The sequence below is a fragment of the Balaenoptera borealis genome (genome assembly GCF_965194805.1).
Source record: "Balaenoptera borealis genome assembly, chromosome: 11".
Classification (NCBI taxonomy): Eukaryota; Metazoa; Chordata; class Mammalia; order Artiodactyla; family Balaenopteridae; genus Balaenoptera; species Balaenoptera borealis.
Genome location: NC_138868.1, coordinates 51,375,999 through 51,393,337, shown reverse-complemented (window position 1 = coordinate 51,393,337; position 17,339 = coordinate 51,375,999). Strand labels below are relative to the sequence as shown.

The following is a 17,339-nucleotide window of genomic DNA, read 5'->3' as shown; positions in this document are numbered from 1 at the left end:
ACTGCCCGCTGGGCATTCACTTGCAAAGCAACAAAATGAAATGGAGGAGACCTGGGTTTGTGAAATCCTAAGTTTTGGGACTGCTCTGCACACAGAGGGGAAGTGGGGGAGGGGCCCACCCAGCTCTGAAAGAGGAAAAGTTGTTTGGAGTTGGGGTCACTGTGGTTTTTGTTTGTTCTGGTCCTTCCTTGATTTACTAGGTGCCACCACTCCTTATGGAATTCTGCCATGTGGTGTCTCTTTTAATCCTTACAACTACCTTGCACAATAGGGATTAATAGCTCCCATGTCACAGCTAATAAGTGACAGAGCCAGAATCTGAACTCCAGCCTTTGGACTCCAGGGCCATTGCTTTCTCCTTTACACCTCAGCCCCAGGAGGCTGCAAAGAATGATAGTCAGTATGCTGGGCAGGGCTTAAAAGCTGGTGTCTCACTAAAAAACACTTAAGATTTGCCTCCTAGGAATGATCCCTTCAGGTTTGCAGAGCCCTTTCTTTCAGATTTCAGTGTCACCTCTTAAAACCCTAATGGACCTATAAAGAGACTAAATCTCAGAGAGATAATATATCTTCTGTGGTGTGTCAGAGTAGGAGGTGGCAGAACTGGAACTAGAACACAGGTCTCTTGCTTCTGCCCTGTGCTCCTTCTACACTGTTCATTGAAAGGATAGCAAGTTTGGAGAAGCCTTCTCTCCCAGCAGTTCCTCCTCTTAAAAGAAAACCCTGAAAAAAAAAAAAAAAAGAAAAAAGAAAACCCTGCAGTGTACAGAAAAGGAAACCTCAACATGCTAATATGCATATAATAAGTAGCTCAAAATTATTGGTAATCAGAGACATGCAAATTAAAACAACAATGTGAGATCCCTTTACACCTATTGAACTTGCAGTGATTAGGAAGTTGGCTACTGCCAAGTGTCCGTGGTACACAGGAACACCCCTGTCCTGCTGGTGGGAGGGTAGATGGAGCAGTTGTCCTGTAGGACCCTGGCACTATTTAGTCAAATCAAGTGATATAAACCCTGTAACCCAGGGATTGCACTCCGAGTACATGCCCTGGGAAAATACTCACACAGGTCCAAAAGGGTATATGTAAGTGGATGTTCTTTGAGCATTGCTTTTGGTGGCCGAGGGATGGAGGTTAGCTGGGTGGGTATCCCTGGGAGAGCAGAGAGGGGAAATCTGGTGGATGTGACATAGAGCATTAAGTAGCAACTTACAAATGGAATTATTGTATGAATTAGCAGTATAAACACACCTTAAAATGCAATTATGGACTTCCCTGGTGGTACAGTGGTTAAGAATCCACCTGCCAATGCAGGGGACAGGGGTTCGATCCCTAGTCCGGGAAGATCCCACATGCCGCGGAGCAACTAAGCCCGTGCGGGCTCTAGAGCCCACGAGCCACAACTACTGAGCCCACACACCTAGAGCCCGTGCTCTGCAACAAGAGAAGCCACTGAATGAGAAGCCCACGCACCGCAACCGAGAGTAGCCCTTGCTTGCTGCAACTAGAGAAAGCCTGCATGCAGCAGTGAGGACCCAACACAGCCAAAAATAAATAAATAAATAAATAAATTTTAAAATGCAATTATTTGTGAAAAAAGTAATAAACAAATACTTACATGCACATTATATATATATATATATATATATATATATATATATATATATATATATATATAAAGAAAAAAAAAGAAAACCCTGCTTGGCTTAGGTCCTGGAAACGAGAACTTCAGTCTTGTCTCCTCCTCAGTAGCCAGTGTGCAGCCAGGCACAGAGTGAGTGTGTGCATGTTTGTTGAATAAATGAACAAAGGAGTGCCTGAAGCCAGCCTGGCTGAACTACCCAGGTCATCCCATGTGACCTTGTGTTAGAATCCCAGGGTACTTGCCAACCTGCCACTACCAACTTGAGGCCAGATCGCTTTGTTCCTTCAAAGAGATAGAAACAGGGTAGCGTGGCAGGCAAAAACCACTCTGTACTGAATACTTGCTATGTGCCAGGGACTGGGCTGGGATCCCTGCAAATTAGAGATTACTGTCCCTATTTGATAGGTGAGAAAACTGAGACTCAGAATTGATTTGCTCAGCATTATCTAGCTGGACCAGAATTTGAATCCAGGTCTGACTTGCTCCAGAGGCTTTTATTCATCTTTTTCTTTTTATTACACTACACTCAGCCCTTAAGGGGCAGGAAGAGGAAGCATCTCAATCTTCTTTCTTCAGCACTGCCTCCAGAGGAGTGCTGCTTCTGGAATTCTCAGGGCTCAGGCAGGGGAACACAGGTCACTGACCCACTAAAGGCATAAAGGATTCTGGCTGCACTGAGTTTCTTGTGTTCACGCGCACTTTCTCATTTCCCTGCCCTAGCTCATCTCCCTTGGTCTGTGTTACAGCAACCTCCAAATTGGTCTCCTTGTCCCCATTTTCTATTCTGTCTCCTTTCAAATTCAGCCTGCTTAAGCTATTAGGTTAATTCTATAATTTCTTTTGCCCAAAACCTTCGATGACAACCCCACTTGCCTATGGTGAGAGTCTAAGGAATGGCAAATAAGAAATACTTCTTATTGGTGGTAGCTGATTGGAACCAGTGTTGAGAAGGATTCTGAGGCTCTTTCAAAGGCTCCATAGGAAAGAGCTGCTGAGAGAGATTCATGATTTCTGACTAAGATACAGGAGGGCAGGACCATAGCACACACCTGCCAGGCATTTGTCAACCCTTTAGATTGGGTTTTTAACCTAGGGTCCACTATTAATTTCATGGGGACCTATGAACCCCTGGGCATTGTATGTAAAGAAAGATTTTTTTTTTTTTTGAGTGTGTGTGTGCCTGTGCACTTTTCTGGAAAGAATCATCAGCTTTGATGATTTATCCTCAGAGGAGTCCATGGCTCAAAAAAGGCTTATGCCCACTGCCTTGGCCTCCTAGCTTGGCTTTTGAGGCCCTGTGGTAGGCCCTGCCTACCTTGGCAGCTGCCTGTTTCTGTGCTGCTAACTGTCACACAGATGGATCTACCTGATGGTCTCTGAGTATACTTTCTCATCCCTTCCCTGCTTCTGAATAGTATCTTGTGTCTTTTGTCTTGACTGGCGTGCACTTCCTCCCTCTTCTCTAAATTGTTCCTATTCTTCAAGGCATAGTTCAAGTCTTTTCCCTCAGAAACCTCTGATCAGCCCTTCCTGATTTTCTGGTCTTATAGACTGAGGGCCAGAGAAGTGCAGCCATCCAACCAGAATCACAGTTAAAATCAGACTCCAGTCTCTCAGTTCTCAGAAACTTGCGCTCTCCACAGCACCACTTGGCCTGCTAAACAAGGGAAGGTTTTGTGCAAAGAGAGATTTCTGTCTCAGAAAATTATCCCCAGGGTTCTTAGCCTCTTTAACATCTTTGGCTATGGACAGTTGTTTCTGCATGAAGGATGCTTAACAGTGTATGTGGTAAGAGGAAGAGGCCCAGGACTTTGACCAGAAGAAACCTTTCAAACTAGAGGTGAGAGAAGAGGGTTTCCCAACCTCCTCTCTCAACACTTTCCTCTCGTACTTCGTGCCTGAGTCGTGCCAGACCTCTTTCAGGGCCTCATATACCCCATGCTGCCTTCTACTCTGATGAGAGGCTTTACCTCTGCCTGGAACACTCCTTCCCTCCCTTGCCTGCTTTTGTCTGGCTAACTGTCTATCATCACTTCATCTGAGAGGTCTTCTGGGTCATTAAGGCTAGGTTAGGTTCCCTGGTTGTACATTTGCAACTTGAGGCCCCCTTCCTAGCACTCGTCTGATGTGTAGTGATGTGCTTGCTGGTCTGTCTTCCCCTCAGGCTTTGACAGTGCCTGTCTCATTCCCTGCATCAGCACAGGCTGAGTGAACGAATGAGTACATGATGTGTCTCTTCATCCTCCCAAGCCTTCATCACTTGCTTACTTCAGCAGCACAGAGGTTAGGCTTGGCTTGGTCCAGAGGGGCATTTCCTACAGATTATGGCATAAGAATGGTGCTAGGACTCAACCCCAAGCCTCTGGACTCTGCCAGTGCCCTTTCGTCTAGAACGCACTGAAGAGTAGACAGCTTCCCAGTTCCCCCTAATGCCCATTCCTCATAAGCAGCTCCTGCCTTGTTGGTGAAACACTCTTGACTTTTGGTCTCCCTGTTTCCTGGCCTCCTACAGCACTTATGGTGGGAAACCACACACTACAGCCTTTGGTTTCCTGCTATCCTGAGTCCTCCCTCCACAACTAAATTCCTTAGGGCAAACCCCATGTCTTCTCCACACCCCCATCCCAGAATTCAGCACAGGACCAAGCACGTGTCATGCTGATTTGCTGGAGTCCATTTAGTCTTTTCTCTTCCATGTTACATGGAGTCAGGTTCAGTGTAGAGGAAGGTTGGTGAGATGAGAAGGATTCAGGCTGCAGAGCCATTATCGACTTGGGTTCCAGTCACTGTACTGCCCCTTAACTAGCTTTGTGACCTTCAGCGAGTCATTTCACCTCGCTGAACTTACTACCTCATCCATGAAAAGAGGAGATTAATACCAGCTCCTTAAGCTTGTGTGAAGAGTGAATGAGAGCATGTATGTAAAGTTCTGAGGCAGTTCCTGCTTGTAGGAGGTTCGCAGTAAGAGTTGGTTCTCTTCACTCTCCTTCTCTCTATCCACCCCCACATTATAGGGCTCCCTGCTACTGGGACCCAGAATTCAGGCTTTTAGTGTTATACTTAAAAACTTGTGTTAACAGCTACTGAGCTCCTACTGTGTGCTAGGCACTGGCATATAGAGTCAAATAGGTTCATACGGACTTTCCTAGAAACCTAATCTAGCATTTCTAACATTCTTTCCATCTTCCCTTGCATTCAGAGTTCCAATTTCCAAACAGCGACCATACAGATAAACTTGAGAAGTAGGATTCTTCTGTAAACCGGGAGCTACATAGATGAGAAGTGTCATTGGGCATTTGGTGCTAAGCATGGGGAAATTCTAAGGAAGGAGGAGAGATCTGTGGACTGGATGAGTCAGGAAAGCCTACTTGGGAGAGAGTCCTCAAGCCAGGGTTGTATCCCATTGTATGAAAGTAGGTTTAGAATAGGCAGAGAGGCAGGGAGAGAGCATTCTGGACAGAGGGGAAGGCACATTCTTTCCTCAGTAGGTTGGGAGAATGACAGCAGAGGCAGACTCATTTAAGGGAAGAGGGAGAGAGGTAGGAGAAGCCTGGGGTCAAGGGAGAGTGGCCAGAGGAGCTGGGATGGGTATTTAGTTCTCAAAGCCCTATAACTATTTCCAAATTCATCTAGCCTCCCTGTTTATTGATTTTTCATTTCTTCCACTCTTATGTCCATGATAAGCCATACACTGAAAATATTTCTCTCTCTTTCTAGGCTGTTGTCAGAAGGTGCTGATGTCAATGCAAGGCACAGACTTGGCTGGACAGCACTCATGGTGGCAGCCATCAACCGAAACGACAGGTGAGAGATCTCCTTCCACATGGGGCTCCCTTTGCCAGAGCTCTGCAGACCACGATCCTGAACCCTCTCCCACCCTTGCCTGTCCCCCTGCTCTCTTCTCGAAAGGCAGGGAAATGGACTTAGCCTAAGGTACTGGTCAACACCTGGTGCAATGGAAAGTATAGGAGATGTGGAGAGGAAAGATGTAGCTCTGGATCACAGCTCCATCATTCATTGACTTTGTGACCTTAGGCGAGTCATTTGCTTTACTGAAGCAACAAAATGTTTGAAAGCCTGTTGTAAGTGGTTAAGTGTACATGTGCAAGTTATCATCATGATTCTGTTATCATTATCCATGCTGAGCAGTCTGCAGTCACTGTCCCCAGCAAGGGTTCCATTGGGCTGTTCCTTTGGAAGTTCTGGTAGAAACTAGGGAAGGTGGGGGCGTTCCTTCCCTCTCATTGGAGGCCCTGCTGTTTTCCTACACACTTCCCCATTCCCCCAGCATGCAGCTGTTGTGTAAAGATTGAAACAGTCTACTTTGTATAGAGTTATCTCTACTTCTTACAACCACCCACAAGATATATATTATTATTTTTCATTTTGCAGCTGAGAAAACTGAAGCCCAAAGAGGTAAGGTGATTTGTCTAAGGTCACACAGATAGGATTTAGAACCTGGTCTGCCTGCCTGCAGAGTTTGTGTATTTTACTGTACCTCACTGCTGCCTCCCACTGCCAGATCCCGGGCTTGGGCTGGATGCTGCCATTACATCGCAGTCTCTAGCTGTGATTGTGCAAAAGAATTGATTGAAGAAGAGCAAAAAGAGATGCTTTCAAAGAAGGCAGACTGGGTGCTTTAGTAACAGCCACTGACATTGATAGTGGGAGGTGCAAATTTTCATTTTCCCTTCAAGCAGATCTTTAAGGATTTTATCTGCCAGTACTGGCCACCTTTGAGAGGGTCATAAATGTGGTGGAAATCAACCAAATAGGTATTTTATAATGTCGGGGTGGCACTGCCTCAGACTGGCTGAGAGACTCAGCTGTACTGAGATAGTTCTCTTTTCTCAGCTACTCTGTCGTGAACTTGATCTCAGCACTCTGTCTCCTTATTTGCCTCTTTAGCTCTAAGCACATAGTCTTTAAAAGAAAAATTAATGTAAATTGCTTCTACAATTGAGAGCCTGGAATCCAGTCCTGGCTCTGACCCTTAGTTGAATTTCAAAATTCTATTAACACCTTGTTACTTCACCTGAAATCAACTATTTCTACAAACATTTGGTAGATATCTACTCTGAACCAGACTCCGTGTTAATCACTGGGGAATCAGAGGCCTTGGGAGCTCGTGGTCTAATGTGGAAAAACAGGCAGGTAGAGAAACAGAGTATAGTGTAATCAATGATATCAGAGCAGTGTGGACAGGATATTATCAAAGCAGAGGGGGTGAGGGGACTGAATCTCACAGCAGAGCAGATAGATTCTTACTATATTCTTGTGAGAATCAAATGACATAATGTATGTGCTACAGGTTACAAATGGTGAGATGTTATTCTCTGCTGCTCGCATTAGACCTCTCTACATACAAACACACATGTGCTTATTCTACCACTTATAACCCCCCTCCCCTGCCTCCACCCCCACCCACCAGTCTTTCCCACCTTGCAGGTCTCTCCATCTGCAAGAGATAACCAGTGGTGGAGAAAAGGGAGGGGGTATGTGCCCTTCTGTGTTTGGTTTTATCAGCGTTGAGACAGAATAGGAATTAACACTATACTTAAGAGTACTGCCAATCAGTGAGCACATAGCTAGTAGATGTGCTTTGAGGACAATTCTCTCTGAATCTAATGAGTTGTTGGTTTAACTGATTGCTCTGTCTTTATCCAGAGCCATTAGCAAATCAGTGATGCTCAATGAGCAAAGTGAGAGTGTTGGCTTGTATTTACTCGGTTCCTAGGACTAATTATTGGTGTTTTAAGCTTCTATTTTGTGCCCTCCTCTTCCTTCCGGTACCCAGTGAGGACAGATTTTTATAGAAAATAGCATACTCTCAGGTTGGATTTATTTATTCATATCACAAAAATTGTTTGGCACCTACTGTTTGCCAGGCACTGTTCTTGACAGACAAATATCCCTGTCCTCAGAGAGCTTATTTCTGTACAAGTGGTGGTCCCTGGGTAGAGAGAGGCAGGGACAAACAATAAACAATAAATACAATGCATAAGTAAACTATATATTAGAAGATAAGAAGTGCTAATGGAAAAAAAGGAAAAGTAGAATCTGGTAAAAGGGAATGCCAGGAGTACACTGCTCAGGGTGGGTAGGCCTCATTGGTAAGGTGCCATGGGAGTGGTCTTGAAGGATTATCGTGTCCATCCCAGCACAATCTGCCAATAAGTTTTTCTGTATTGGAAGTGTGCTGATTCTCATCTCATCAGTCACCAAGACCTTCTGGAATCATACTGGCCAGGCCTGAAATGCCACCACCTTTGAAATGGATTTGGATCAAAGGCGAGTAGAGGGACAGTACCCCGTGATTCAAGGCTGAAAGTAGAGAACCTTCACCTCCTTTAGAATGTTGGCAGCCCACAAGCTCAAAGGAGATATCCTGAGCGAAGCCCAGTCATTTCACCCTCAACTGCCTTTAGTGCCTGGCTGCTTAATGTGTTAAGTCCTTGGGGATATGAACACAATAGTCTCTATACTTAAGGAGATTATCTTCTTGTGAACCTTTATTTATATATGTATTTATTATTTTATTTAATTTTGAGTAGTAAAGAGAGTGCTATTTTGTTTAATTTTGAACAGAAAATACAGTGTTATAGAACAAAATGTTAAAAATATGCATGGGAACTTATTTATAATTTATTACCTCCTTTTATTTACAAAAAAGGGTTTAAGGTGACTTAAATCAAAATACAAATATAAATGTACACAGGAGAGTTAAAACTGGATCAAGATCAGAAATCATATTGGTAAAAGGAAAGATAATTCTATCAGGATTGAACTAGAGATTTTCTTTTCCAAAAATAAGTTTATTGTTTTTGTAAAAAAAATATAGAGAAGAAAGTAGCCGTCAACTGAATCCCCTCTACCTAGAGACTGATCACGATATCTGTATCTATATCTATGTGTCTAATTTTACATAAATGGGACCAGGCTGTACTCACTGTAAATCAGGTAATTAGTGGAATCGAGTATGAATTTAATTTGAAGTTTCCTGACAAGTAGGGCAAAAAAGGCATACAGAGAGTTTTGGTTCTTCAGGAGAGAGGAACTTTGTGCTGACATACCTTTATGTTATCATATTATGCATCCAGCAGACTTTTTTAAAAACTAGACTGTGTCAGGTGCTGATATGCTAGGCTAAAGGGGATTCAGATACTAAGTAAGCATCACAGCCTTTGCCTTAAGAAGCTTACTTGGACTGCTGACATCAAGGACTCGAGCACTGTGATGGCCATTGTCTTCAGTAGCCCTCCTGCCAAAGATTTACCAACATTCTGCTAGGACAGTCCTTTTGCCAGCCTAGTAACAGCTTGGGTGTAGTGTTGACTTGAGGAGTAGTTGGCGGGGGCTGGCCCCTTCTCCACAGTGAGCCCTCCATAAGCCTCATGCCACAGACACTTGTTTAGCCTGAGTCTGGGTGCCTCATTCCGTGTTGCACTCTGACCCAGCCCAGCTAAACGCTAAGCCACAGGGCTCCAGGATGACCACTGTGACTTAGCACAGCCTCTACTGGCTCGTGCAAATATACCCAGCCTTCAGCTAAATTCAATTAGTTTTTCTTTAAGAAGGGAAAGAAATCCAATTTTACTAAACATGGACAGACGGTGGAAGGCACTTTGATGTTACAACCTCTCAGTGATGCTTTACTTAGTCACAAGTTCATAAGCAAGAAGGCTTAATTACTTGGGAAAACACGGGATTAAAACTGGACACAATGGCTGAGTATCCGCTCTTGGGCAACTTGATTCGAACCCATGCACCCAGTTCGTGTGTGGTGCAAACTTTGATGTGTGCTGTGACAAGCTGAAAGTCATGACCCCCTCAGGGATGCTCCTTCAGATGGCATTTGCAGGATGTGTAGGCGGAGAGGCAGGGCCTGCCAGGCCTGTTTGCTCTACTTTGATGTCCAGGCAGCCACAGGCCCCACTGTTTGCTCTTTCACTGAGGGGTGGATTGGGAGCCTCCTACCTTTCCCAGTGGACAATGGCCAGCAATGGAGTGTGACGACTGTTGACCATTCCAAGAGCCTGGCGGACCAGAACAGGGCTTTGGGAGGTGCAGAGCCTGGGGGGCAAAAGCTGTTTATAGGACAGCCATTTCTCCAGATGTAGCTTTCTTTAAAGCCTAATGGTGGTTGGACGCTCATCATGGAGGTAAAAATAGTCTCATGAGTTTTAACAGGTGCTAAGTACTGCTTGACCCTTTGTCCAATGACACTAAGGTATTTGTAAATTGAAAGTTTAAGTCTGTCCTGTTTTCTTCATCAGCATGTATATGCAGGGGATAGTGGTTTGGAAGAAAAATGGTATGAATTCTAATTCCTCAAAAAAGAAGCTGTCAAAACACGTCTGATAAAAGAATAGTATCCAGAAGATATAAAGAACTCTTACAAATCAGTAATAAAAAGGTAGCCCAATTTTTTTTTTTTAAATACATTTATTTATTTATTTTTGGCTGCATTGGGTCTTCGTTGCTGTGCGCAGGTTTCTCTAGTTGTGGCGAGCGGGGGCTACTCTTTGTTGTGGTGCGCGGGCTTCTCATTGTGGTGGCTTCTCTTGTGGAGCATGGGCTCTAGGTGCACAGGCTTCAGTAGTTGTGGCACGCGGGCTCAGTAGTTGTGGCTCACAGGCGGTAGAGCGCAGGCTCAGTAGTTGTGGTGCACGGGCTTAGTTGCTCCATGTGGGATGTGGGATCTTCCCAGACCAGGGATCGAATCCGTGTCCCTTGCATTGGCAGGCGGATTCTTAGCCACTGCGCCACCAGGGAAGTCCCGATAGCCCAATTTTTTAAAAATAGGCAAAAGATTCGAGCAGACACTTCACCAAAGAAGAGATTGATGGCAAATAAGCACATGAAAGATACTCAGCATTTAGGGGAATGCAAGTTAAAATCACAATGAGATACCACTACACACCTATTCCAATGGCCAAAATTTTTAAAACTGACAATACCAAGTGCTGATAAGGATGCAGAACAGTTGTCATCCCTACTGATAGGAATGCATAATGGTATAGCCACTTTGGAAAACACTTCAGCAGTTTCTTATAAAGGTAAAACATACATTTATCATACAGCCCAGCAATACCAACTCCTAGATATTTGTCCATGAGAAATAAAAACATACATCTACAACAAGACCTGTATGCAAATATTTATAGTATCTTTATTCATAATCACCAAAAACTTGAAATCACCCAAATGTCCATCATCTGGTGAATGGACAAATTATGGTACATCCATACAGTGGACTACTCAGCACTAAAAAAAAGAACAAACTTCTTGTACAGGTAACAACATGGTCAAATCTTTAAAGCCTTATGCTAAGTTAAAGCCAGACATGAAAAGCTATCTGCTGTATAATTCCATTTATATGACAGTCTGGAAAAGGCAGTACTATAGGGACAGAAATCAGGTTAGTGACTGCTAGGGTTTAGGAGTGGGAGGAAGGGCCCAACGGAACTTTTGGGGTGATGGAAATAATCTAAGTGTTGATTATAGTGGTGGTCATAGAACTCATCAAACTGTACAGCTTAAAAGGATGAATTTTACTATGCATAAATGATAATTCAATAAACAGACTTTTAAAAAGTTTTCAAAAAACCACCATCTCTCTCTATATTTTCACTGTTAATTGTGACCTTTGGTGTACTGAGAATTCCTGTTAGTAGTGTTAAAATGAATTCATACTGTTTATGGTCACCTGGAATGTTTTGAATTCTTATAGTTGATGGTATCTTACATTGGAGTACTATATATTCTGATTGTTAGTAGAGAATAAAGATTTGTGGATTCACATGGTTCGTGATGTCATGAAGTAGAGTTACTGATGAATAGTGATAAATTCACCTTATGGGTGGTATACAGTGGGCTCACAAAGTGTCATATGGTTCTTTATAGTGAGGAGAAGGTGCAGGGTTCAGGACTGGGAGCTTGCCTCTCATCCCACATCATTCTTGGGTTCCTTGTCCCTGGACTGCCGCTCAGGGAGGACCACCTAAATAGTATGGCCATTGTGGTGCTTCAGGAACCAAAGATCCTGAAACAGTGGGGTGGTGGGGGGAGGTTCAGATTTGAGTCCACTTGGGCTTGCTGGTTGCCTTGAAAGCCACTGCCTCAGAGAAGGTGAGACTGCCAGGCAGAGAAGGAAGCTCCAGCAGAACTGTTTGAAATTCCCCGCAAGAGTCTCCCTCCCTCCTGCTTTTTCTCCCGGAGTGCATTTCATCAGCATCGGAAGGACTGCTTCCCGGCACTGCCTTCCCTGCTTGGCTGGGGTCCCTGAGGAGCTGAGCTAATGAGTGGATAACACGCATTTGCCAAGGCCTTCCTGGATGTGGTACCTGGGCTTTGTTAATTTTAAAATGCCGCCATCCTTGGCTGAAGACCATTTAATTCCCTCTCATAGCAGTCATTTATTTTTAGCATTTGCTTATTTTCCCTCCACCTTACTAAGGGGAGGGGGGGCATTAAATCCTATCTTTAAGAACCCAGCAGCCCAAGCCAGATCGCTGACCTGCAGGAGAGGTTTTACAGGCCTCTCTGTGTGGCCCACAGCTCCACAGGTGTTCTTAGAGCAAAGAGCTGATGCTTCTCTTGCAGCTGGACTGGGTCAGCCTCCATGGGAGGCTCTTCTTCCTTGCTGGCTGGCCAGAGGCAGAGCAGGTAGAGCACCCCAGTACCTGTGCTTTAATGTAGGTACCAGGGGGCCTGACAACATGGAGGTCTATCCTGCTTTGGAGGCCTACAGTCTCTTCCCAAGGTCCCCAGCCTGTTCTCAGCCTGGCTGCTTGCTGCAGAGTGGTGCTTCCTTTGGCCCGAGGAGGCTGGCTTTGTGCTATCTGATCTCCTGACTATAGTGATGATGATGGCTGTGGTTGATTGGGTGTCTTCTGTGTGCCAGGCCCATGTCAAATACTTCCCATGTTGGCCCTAATCCTCACTGCAATCCTAAAATGGGGGGATTATTATCCCTATTTTACAGATAGGGAAAATGAAGCTCAGAGATGCCTAAGGTTGTCCAGTAAGTGAAAGGGGGAGCCAGGATTTGAAGTCAGGTCCCTCTGAACCCCAAACCCTTATTCTCTCCACTGGACTATACTACCTGGGTAGGGAAGATGCAGGGAGCAAAGCCATGCAATGAATCAGGGGGTGCCAAGACCAGGAGTCAAGTCAATTCAGGCAGGGTTTCTTGGTGACCCACTATATGCTGGATGATTTTTTGAGAAATCTAAAAACCGACAAACTACTCTCCTTGTCTTCAAAAAAGCTGTCAGAAGAAGGATAAAACAAGCCTCCTTTTAATGGTAGATTGAGGCAGAATGTGGTCAGTACCCAGAGAAGACCAGCCTGGAGTGCTGGGGTGGGGGTTAATCATGAAAGAAGGCCCTTTCACATGAGGTGAGCCTTGAAAGACGGACAGGATTTTGGTTGGTAGAGGTGGAGAGTAGGAAGACAGCATTTCTGGAATAAGCACCACTGTGAGCATAGGCTCCTAAAAGTAAGAAAGTAGGGATGTACCAGAGTTAGTAGGGGGCACTGGCAGGGTCTGGAGACCAGTGAGGGTAAAGGAAAGGCCTTATCCAGCACGGACCATGGTCCTCTCAGGCTGTAACTATCTAGCATGTGGTAGAGCTGTGAGCTCTAGAGCTGGATGACCTGGATTCACATCCAGGCTGTCTCTTCCTCTTACTAGTCATCTACCTTGGCAAGTTCTTTCACTTATCTGTGATTGTTTCTTCAGCCATAAAATGGAGATAATAAGCTGAGCTACTTTAAATGTGTACATATATGTAAAGTGTTTAGAATAATGCCTGCCATGTAGTAAGCACTTGATAAGAGTTTGCTACTTTAGTTAATAGTAGTATAGTAGTAGTGGTAGTCTCTTAATTATTATTATGACTAACACTGCTACTGCTGATTGGTGACCTCAGGAAGTTAGTCAATTTCCTTCAGGTAAGCCCATCTTTGATGGAGGTGGGGGTATTACTTGCCTCTCACCAGTATCTGATGGGTGATGCAGAAGCAGTAGGGCTTTGGAGATTCTTTTTCCACTCCTTTTCATCTAAGAAGCTGGGCCTAGAACATGGGACCCCAAAGCAGGGCACTTTGATGTGGAGCTTGCTCTTGTCCCACGTGGCCGCAGCTGCCTAGTGAAGAACAGTTCCCAGTATTTCCCAGCAAGGAAGGGCGGGTGAGCGTGCTGGCCAGGTGCCCGGAATGCCAGCACCATGACCCCAGAAAAGTGTGCCGAGCTTGATGTCTCTCCCACCGCTGCTGTGGTTGATTATCTCTGAGTAACAAAGAGTCATTTCTAATCCCATTTAGAATCATTGCTCAAGATAATCCTGTTTCGTAGTAATGATATTCCAATTCCAGCATGCACCCGTTTCTAGTTTTGCAGACACATGCCTTGACCTCAGGCCACCCAGACACTGCTCCCTGGAAAGTGATGTCAGCTCATTTGCCTAAACTGACAGTCTCAGGGTACCCACCCCCTTCTCCAGCGCTATATCCCATCCTGGGGTTCTGTGTTCAGTGCTGTCTTCATGGAGAAGATCAGTTGGGATGAAAAGAGCATCCAGTGCTCATCCAGTTCAGCAGCCTGAGGAATGGTGTTCCATTTCTAGGGACTGTGGTATGGTCCACTCCTGCACCTCCTCTTTAAAGACATCAGACCCACTCTGTGCTTGTTTAAATAGGGGTGCCAGCTTGGTGGGTCAGGAATATACAGTAAATATGGTAGGTGTGTCTGGGTTGCAGCAAGGTATTTGGCTGTCTCTCATGATATCCACATGAATAAAATATGATGTGGCAAATAGTTTGGTCAAACTAATGAATGGTGAATGATCTGGTTCATTGTTTATATATGAATGGATATCGGACTGGAAAGCAGACTGTACTGGTGAGCCACAGGGGTCTGTCCTATTCACTAGTCATATCACTGATTCTAGTGAGATCATTGATAAATGCCAACCAAATGGGCAGATTAAATGAAGCTTAGAGGTAGTTGATATGTTAGGTGAAAGAGTCGGGGATGTGAAAAAAGAACTCAGTGGGCTAGAGCAATGGTTAAATCTGTGGTGATAAAAATTAATAGGGACAAGTGTTTCAGTCTACAATTAAAACCAAAAACCAACTGTAAAATCCAAGGAGACCCAATTTAGCAATACTAGCAAGTAAAGCCCAGGAGCTGACTGAAAACTCAATGTGTGCATCAACAGTGCAGTGTTAAGGCCTTAGAAGTGAATTGATTCAACAAATATTTACTGGCCCGTTACTGCGGCCTATGTGCAAGGGAACAGATGGCCAGGCACAGTCCTTACTTTGGGGAGCACAGTCTAGTTGTGTGTGGCAGAGTGGTGAGGAACAAGAGCTCTGGAAAGAGGGCCTGAGTTTAAAACCTAGCTCTACCTCTTAACAGCTGTTTCCTCATCTGCAAAGTAGGAACAATAATAGCATCTGCCTCAGCATAGGGTGGTTGCAAAGATTAACATGCATGTAAGACTGCTTAGTGCAATGCCTAGTGCATAGTACGTACGTCTAGGAGATGTACCAGCCCCAACATGGTCTTATGGATCATTTGCCTAGAGAGAGCCTAGTCTAACCTATACTGTGGAAAGAATCCCTAATAACCAGGGCTTGACCACACTGCCCCATCGGTTTGGTGACTGTGTGTTATGAACCACAGATTGAAAGATATGGAAGCGTATTTAGAACTAGGCTAAGGATATGAAATTGGGATTGTCCTGGAAATCCTGTGATGGGTGATCTCGATTCCTTGGCCCTCTGCTTAACGTGCCATGCCTTCCTTAAGCCTTGCCCAAATTATCTCACCTGGTCTGAGCCCTCTACTGATTTTGACCCTTGTCCCTCTGAATCAGACTCCCTCTTATCCCAGCTAGCTGTTATGACCATCTGAAAATATCACTGTCCCTGGTACCTAGTAAGGGCCCAGCGACTATGGGATATTATGACAGACTAATGGATGGTCAGATAGGTGAGAACCAGTGTGATTTAGGGGAATGTGCACTGGGTTTGGCCCCAGACAGATACATGGATTTGAATTGTGATTCCTGTGCTTATTTAATGTGTATACTTGGATAACTCATGTTATCTCGCTGAGCCTCAGTTTATTCATTTGTAAAACTGACTACTACCTCATTGCAAGTGGTTATAAGGATCTGGAATAGTAAATGTAAAGTGCTCAACCCACCGTGGCTGCTTTATTATGATTATTGATCTTTACCTTTTGAGGGAAGTAATCAAAATAACATCCTCATTCGAGGAAACTGGGGCACATTTTCTACACAGGTACCTTGCTTCCTCCCTAATCTTTAGTTTGTTTCCCAAGGAAGCTGGCTTTAAAAAGAAAACTGCACCCCACCCCCCAAAAAAGAAAAGAAAACTGCCTTCCCATCCTTCCCCCCACCAAGCTCATGCCTCCACACCACAGGACCTCTAGATTCAACACAGGCCAGTGCCTTTGGTTGGGCCACCCCGCTTTCCCGACCGCCTGTAGACCAACCAGTAGACTGAATGATCCATACATAGCTCATTTGACTTTCCAGCAAACCTCCTGACCTGTGACCTCTTTGCTTTCTCCCCTCATCGAGGTGTGCTCTGGGTTGAGAATAGGTCAACTCTTTGTCTTTTCCTTGGGACACAGTGACCCTGTGCTTGGATGTGGGGGGTAGAGGGGAGGAGGAGTCGGAGGAGCTTCTTCTGAAGCTCCACATTGTTTGGGGACGACCTGGAGCTGGGATCACTGCCCTTCTTGCTTCACCAACTCCAGCTGCTCGCCAGCCGTCTTTGACACGCGCCTCGCCCAGCTTAGGCCTCAGCTCACACCACAGGTTTCCTCCTTCTTTCCTAAACAATGTGATGACCCAAAGCCCCTCCGGCCACTGAGAGCAGAAAACCAATCGATGTAACTGTCCTCCTGTGCATTGTGACGCCCCACCGTCCTGAAAGCAGGAGCTCATCAAGGTCCATGTGAGCCAACTTCCTTCGTGTGCTCCCACATCTAATCTAATTACAAACCTGATCGGCAAGTTAAAACTTGCCTGGTGGGGGCTGTTGCTCCAAAGGGAGTTCTGTGAGTCCCAGGAGCTGCTTCTTAGGGACCACCCTCCCGTTCTTTTCCTCAGCTTTGTTTGGGAACTGCCTGGTGGAGGGCAGGAAGGGCCTAGTGCTCAGGAGAGGAAGATGGAAGTTTTCCACAGCTAAGCTGCCTGCAGCCCAGTTCGGACCCTCAGGTGGGGGAAGGCTGGGCAGGGCTGAGACAGTTGCCTTCCACCTTTTTCCCCCATTTCTCACCAAATAAAATAATTATTTCATTTATTCATTCTTCATTTTTTCATACAGTCATTCAGAAAGCATCTATTGACCACTTATTGTGATCCAGGCACCGGGCAAGGAGCTGGGAAAGAAGGTTGAGACATGGCTCTTGTCCCGTGATCTACTGGGAAAGGCAAGTAAAAGTAGACAGGCAATCACGATATAACATGGTGAGGGTCACCTTCCACAGGAGTAGGTACTGGATTCTGTGCAAAGAGGAAGGGTGTGGACCCGGGCTGGGAGTCAGAGAAGCCTCAGTTGAGTTGGTGACTATGTCACTGAGGAGCCCTGAAGGTGAATGAGCACTAACCAGTTGAACCAGTAGGAGGGGCATATGTGATGGCCTTT

The 17,339-nt window shown here is 45.2% G+C and overlaps 1 protein-coding gene across 4 annotated transcripts in view; it reads left to right on the top strand.

The window, feature by feature from the left end:
* The window catches only part of CLPB (ClpB family mitochondrial disaggregase), a 146,320-nt gene that overhangs the window by 30,747 nt on the left and 98,234 nt on the right, over positions 1 to 17,339 (top strand). For all 4 annotated transcript variants that reach the window (XM_082340329.1, XM_082340327.1, XM_082340326.1 and 1 more), the window contains exon 3: positions 5,367 to 5,453. In XM_082340329.1, coding sequence (XP_082196455.1) covers positions 5,367 to 5,453 — 87 coding nt within the window. The remainder of the gene's footprint in view (positions 1 to 5,366; positions 5,454 to 17,339) is intronic.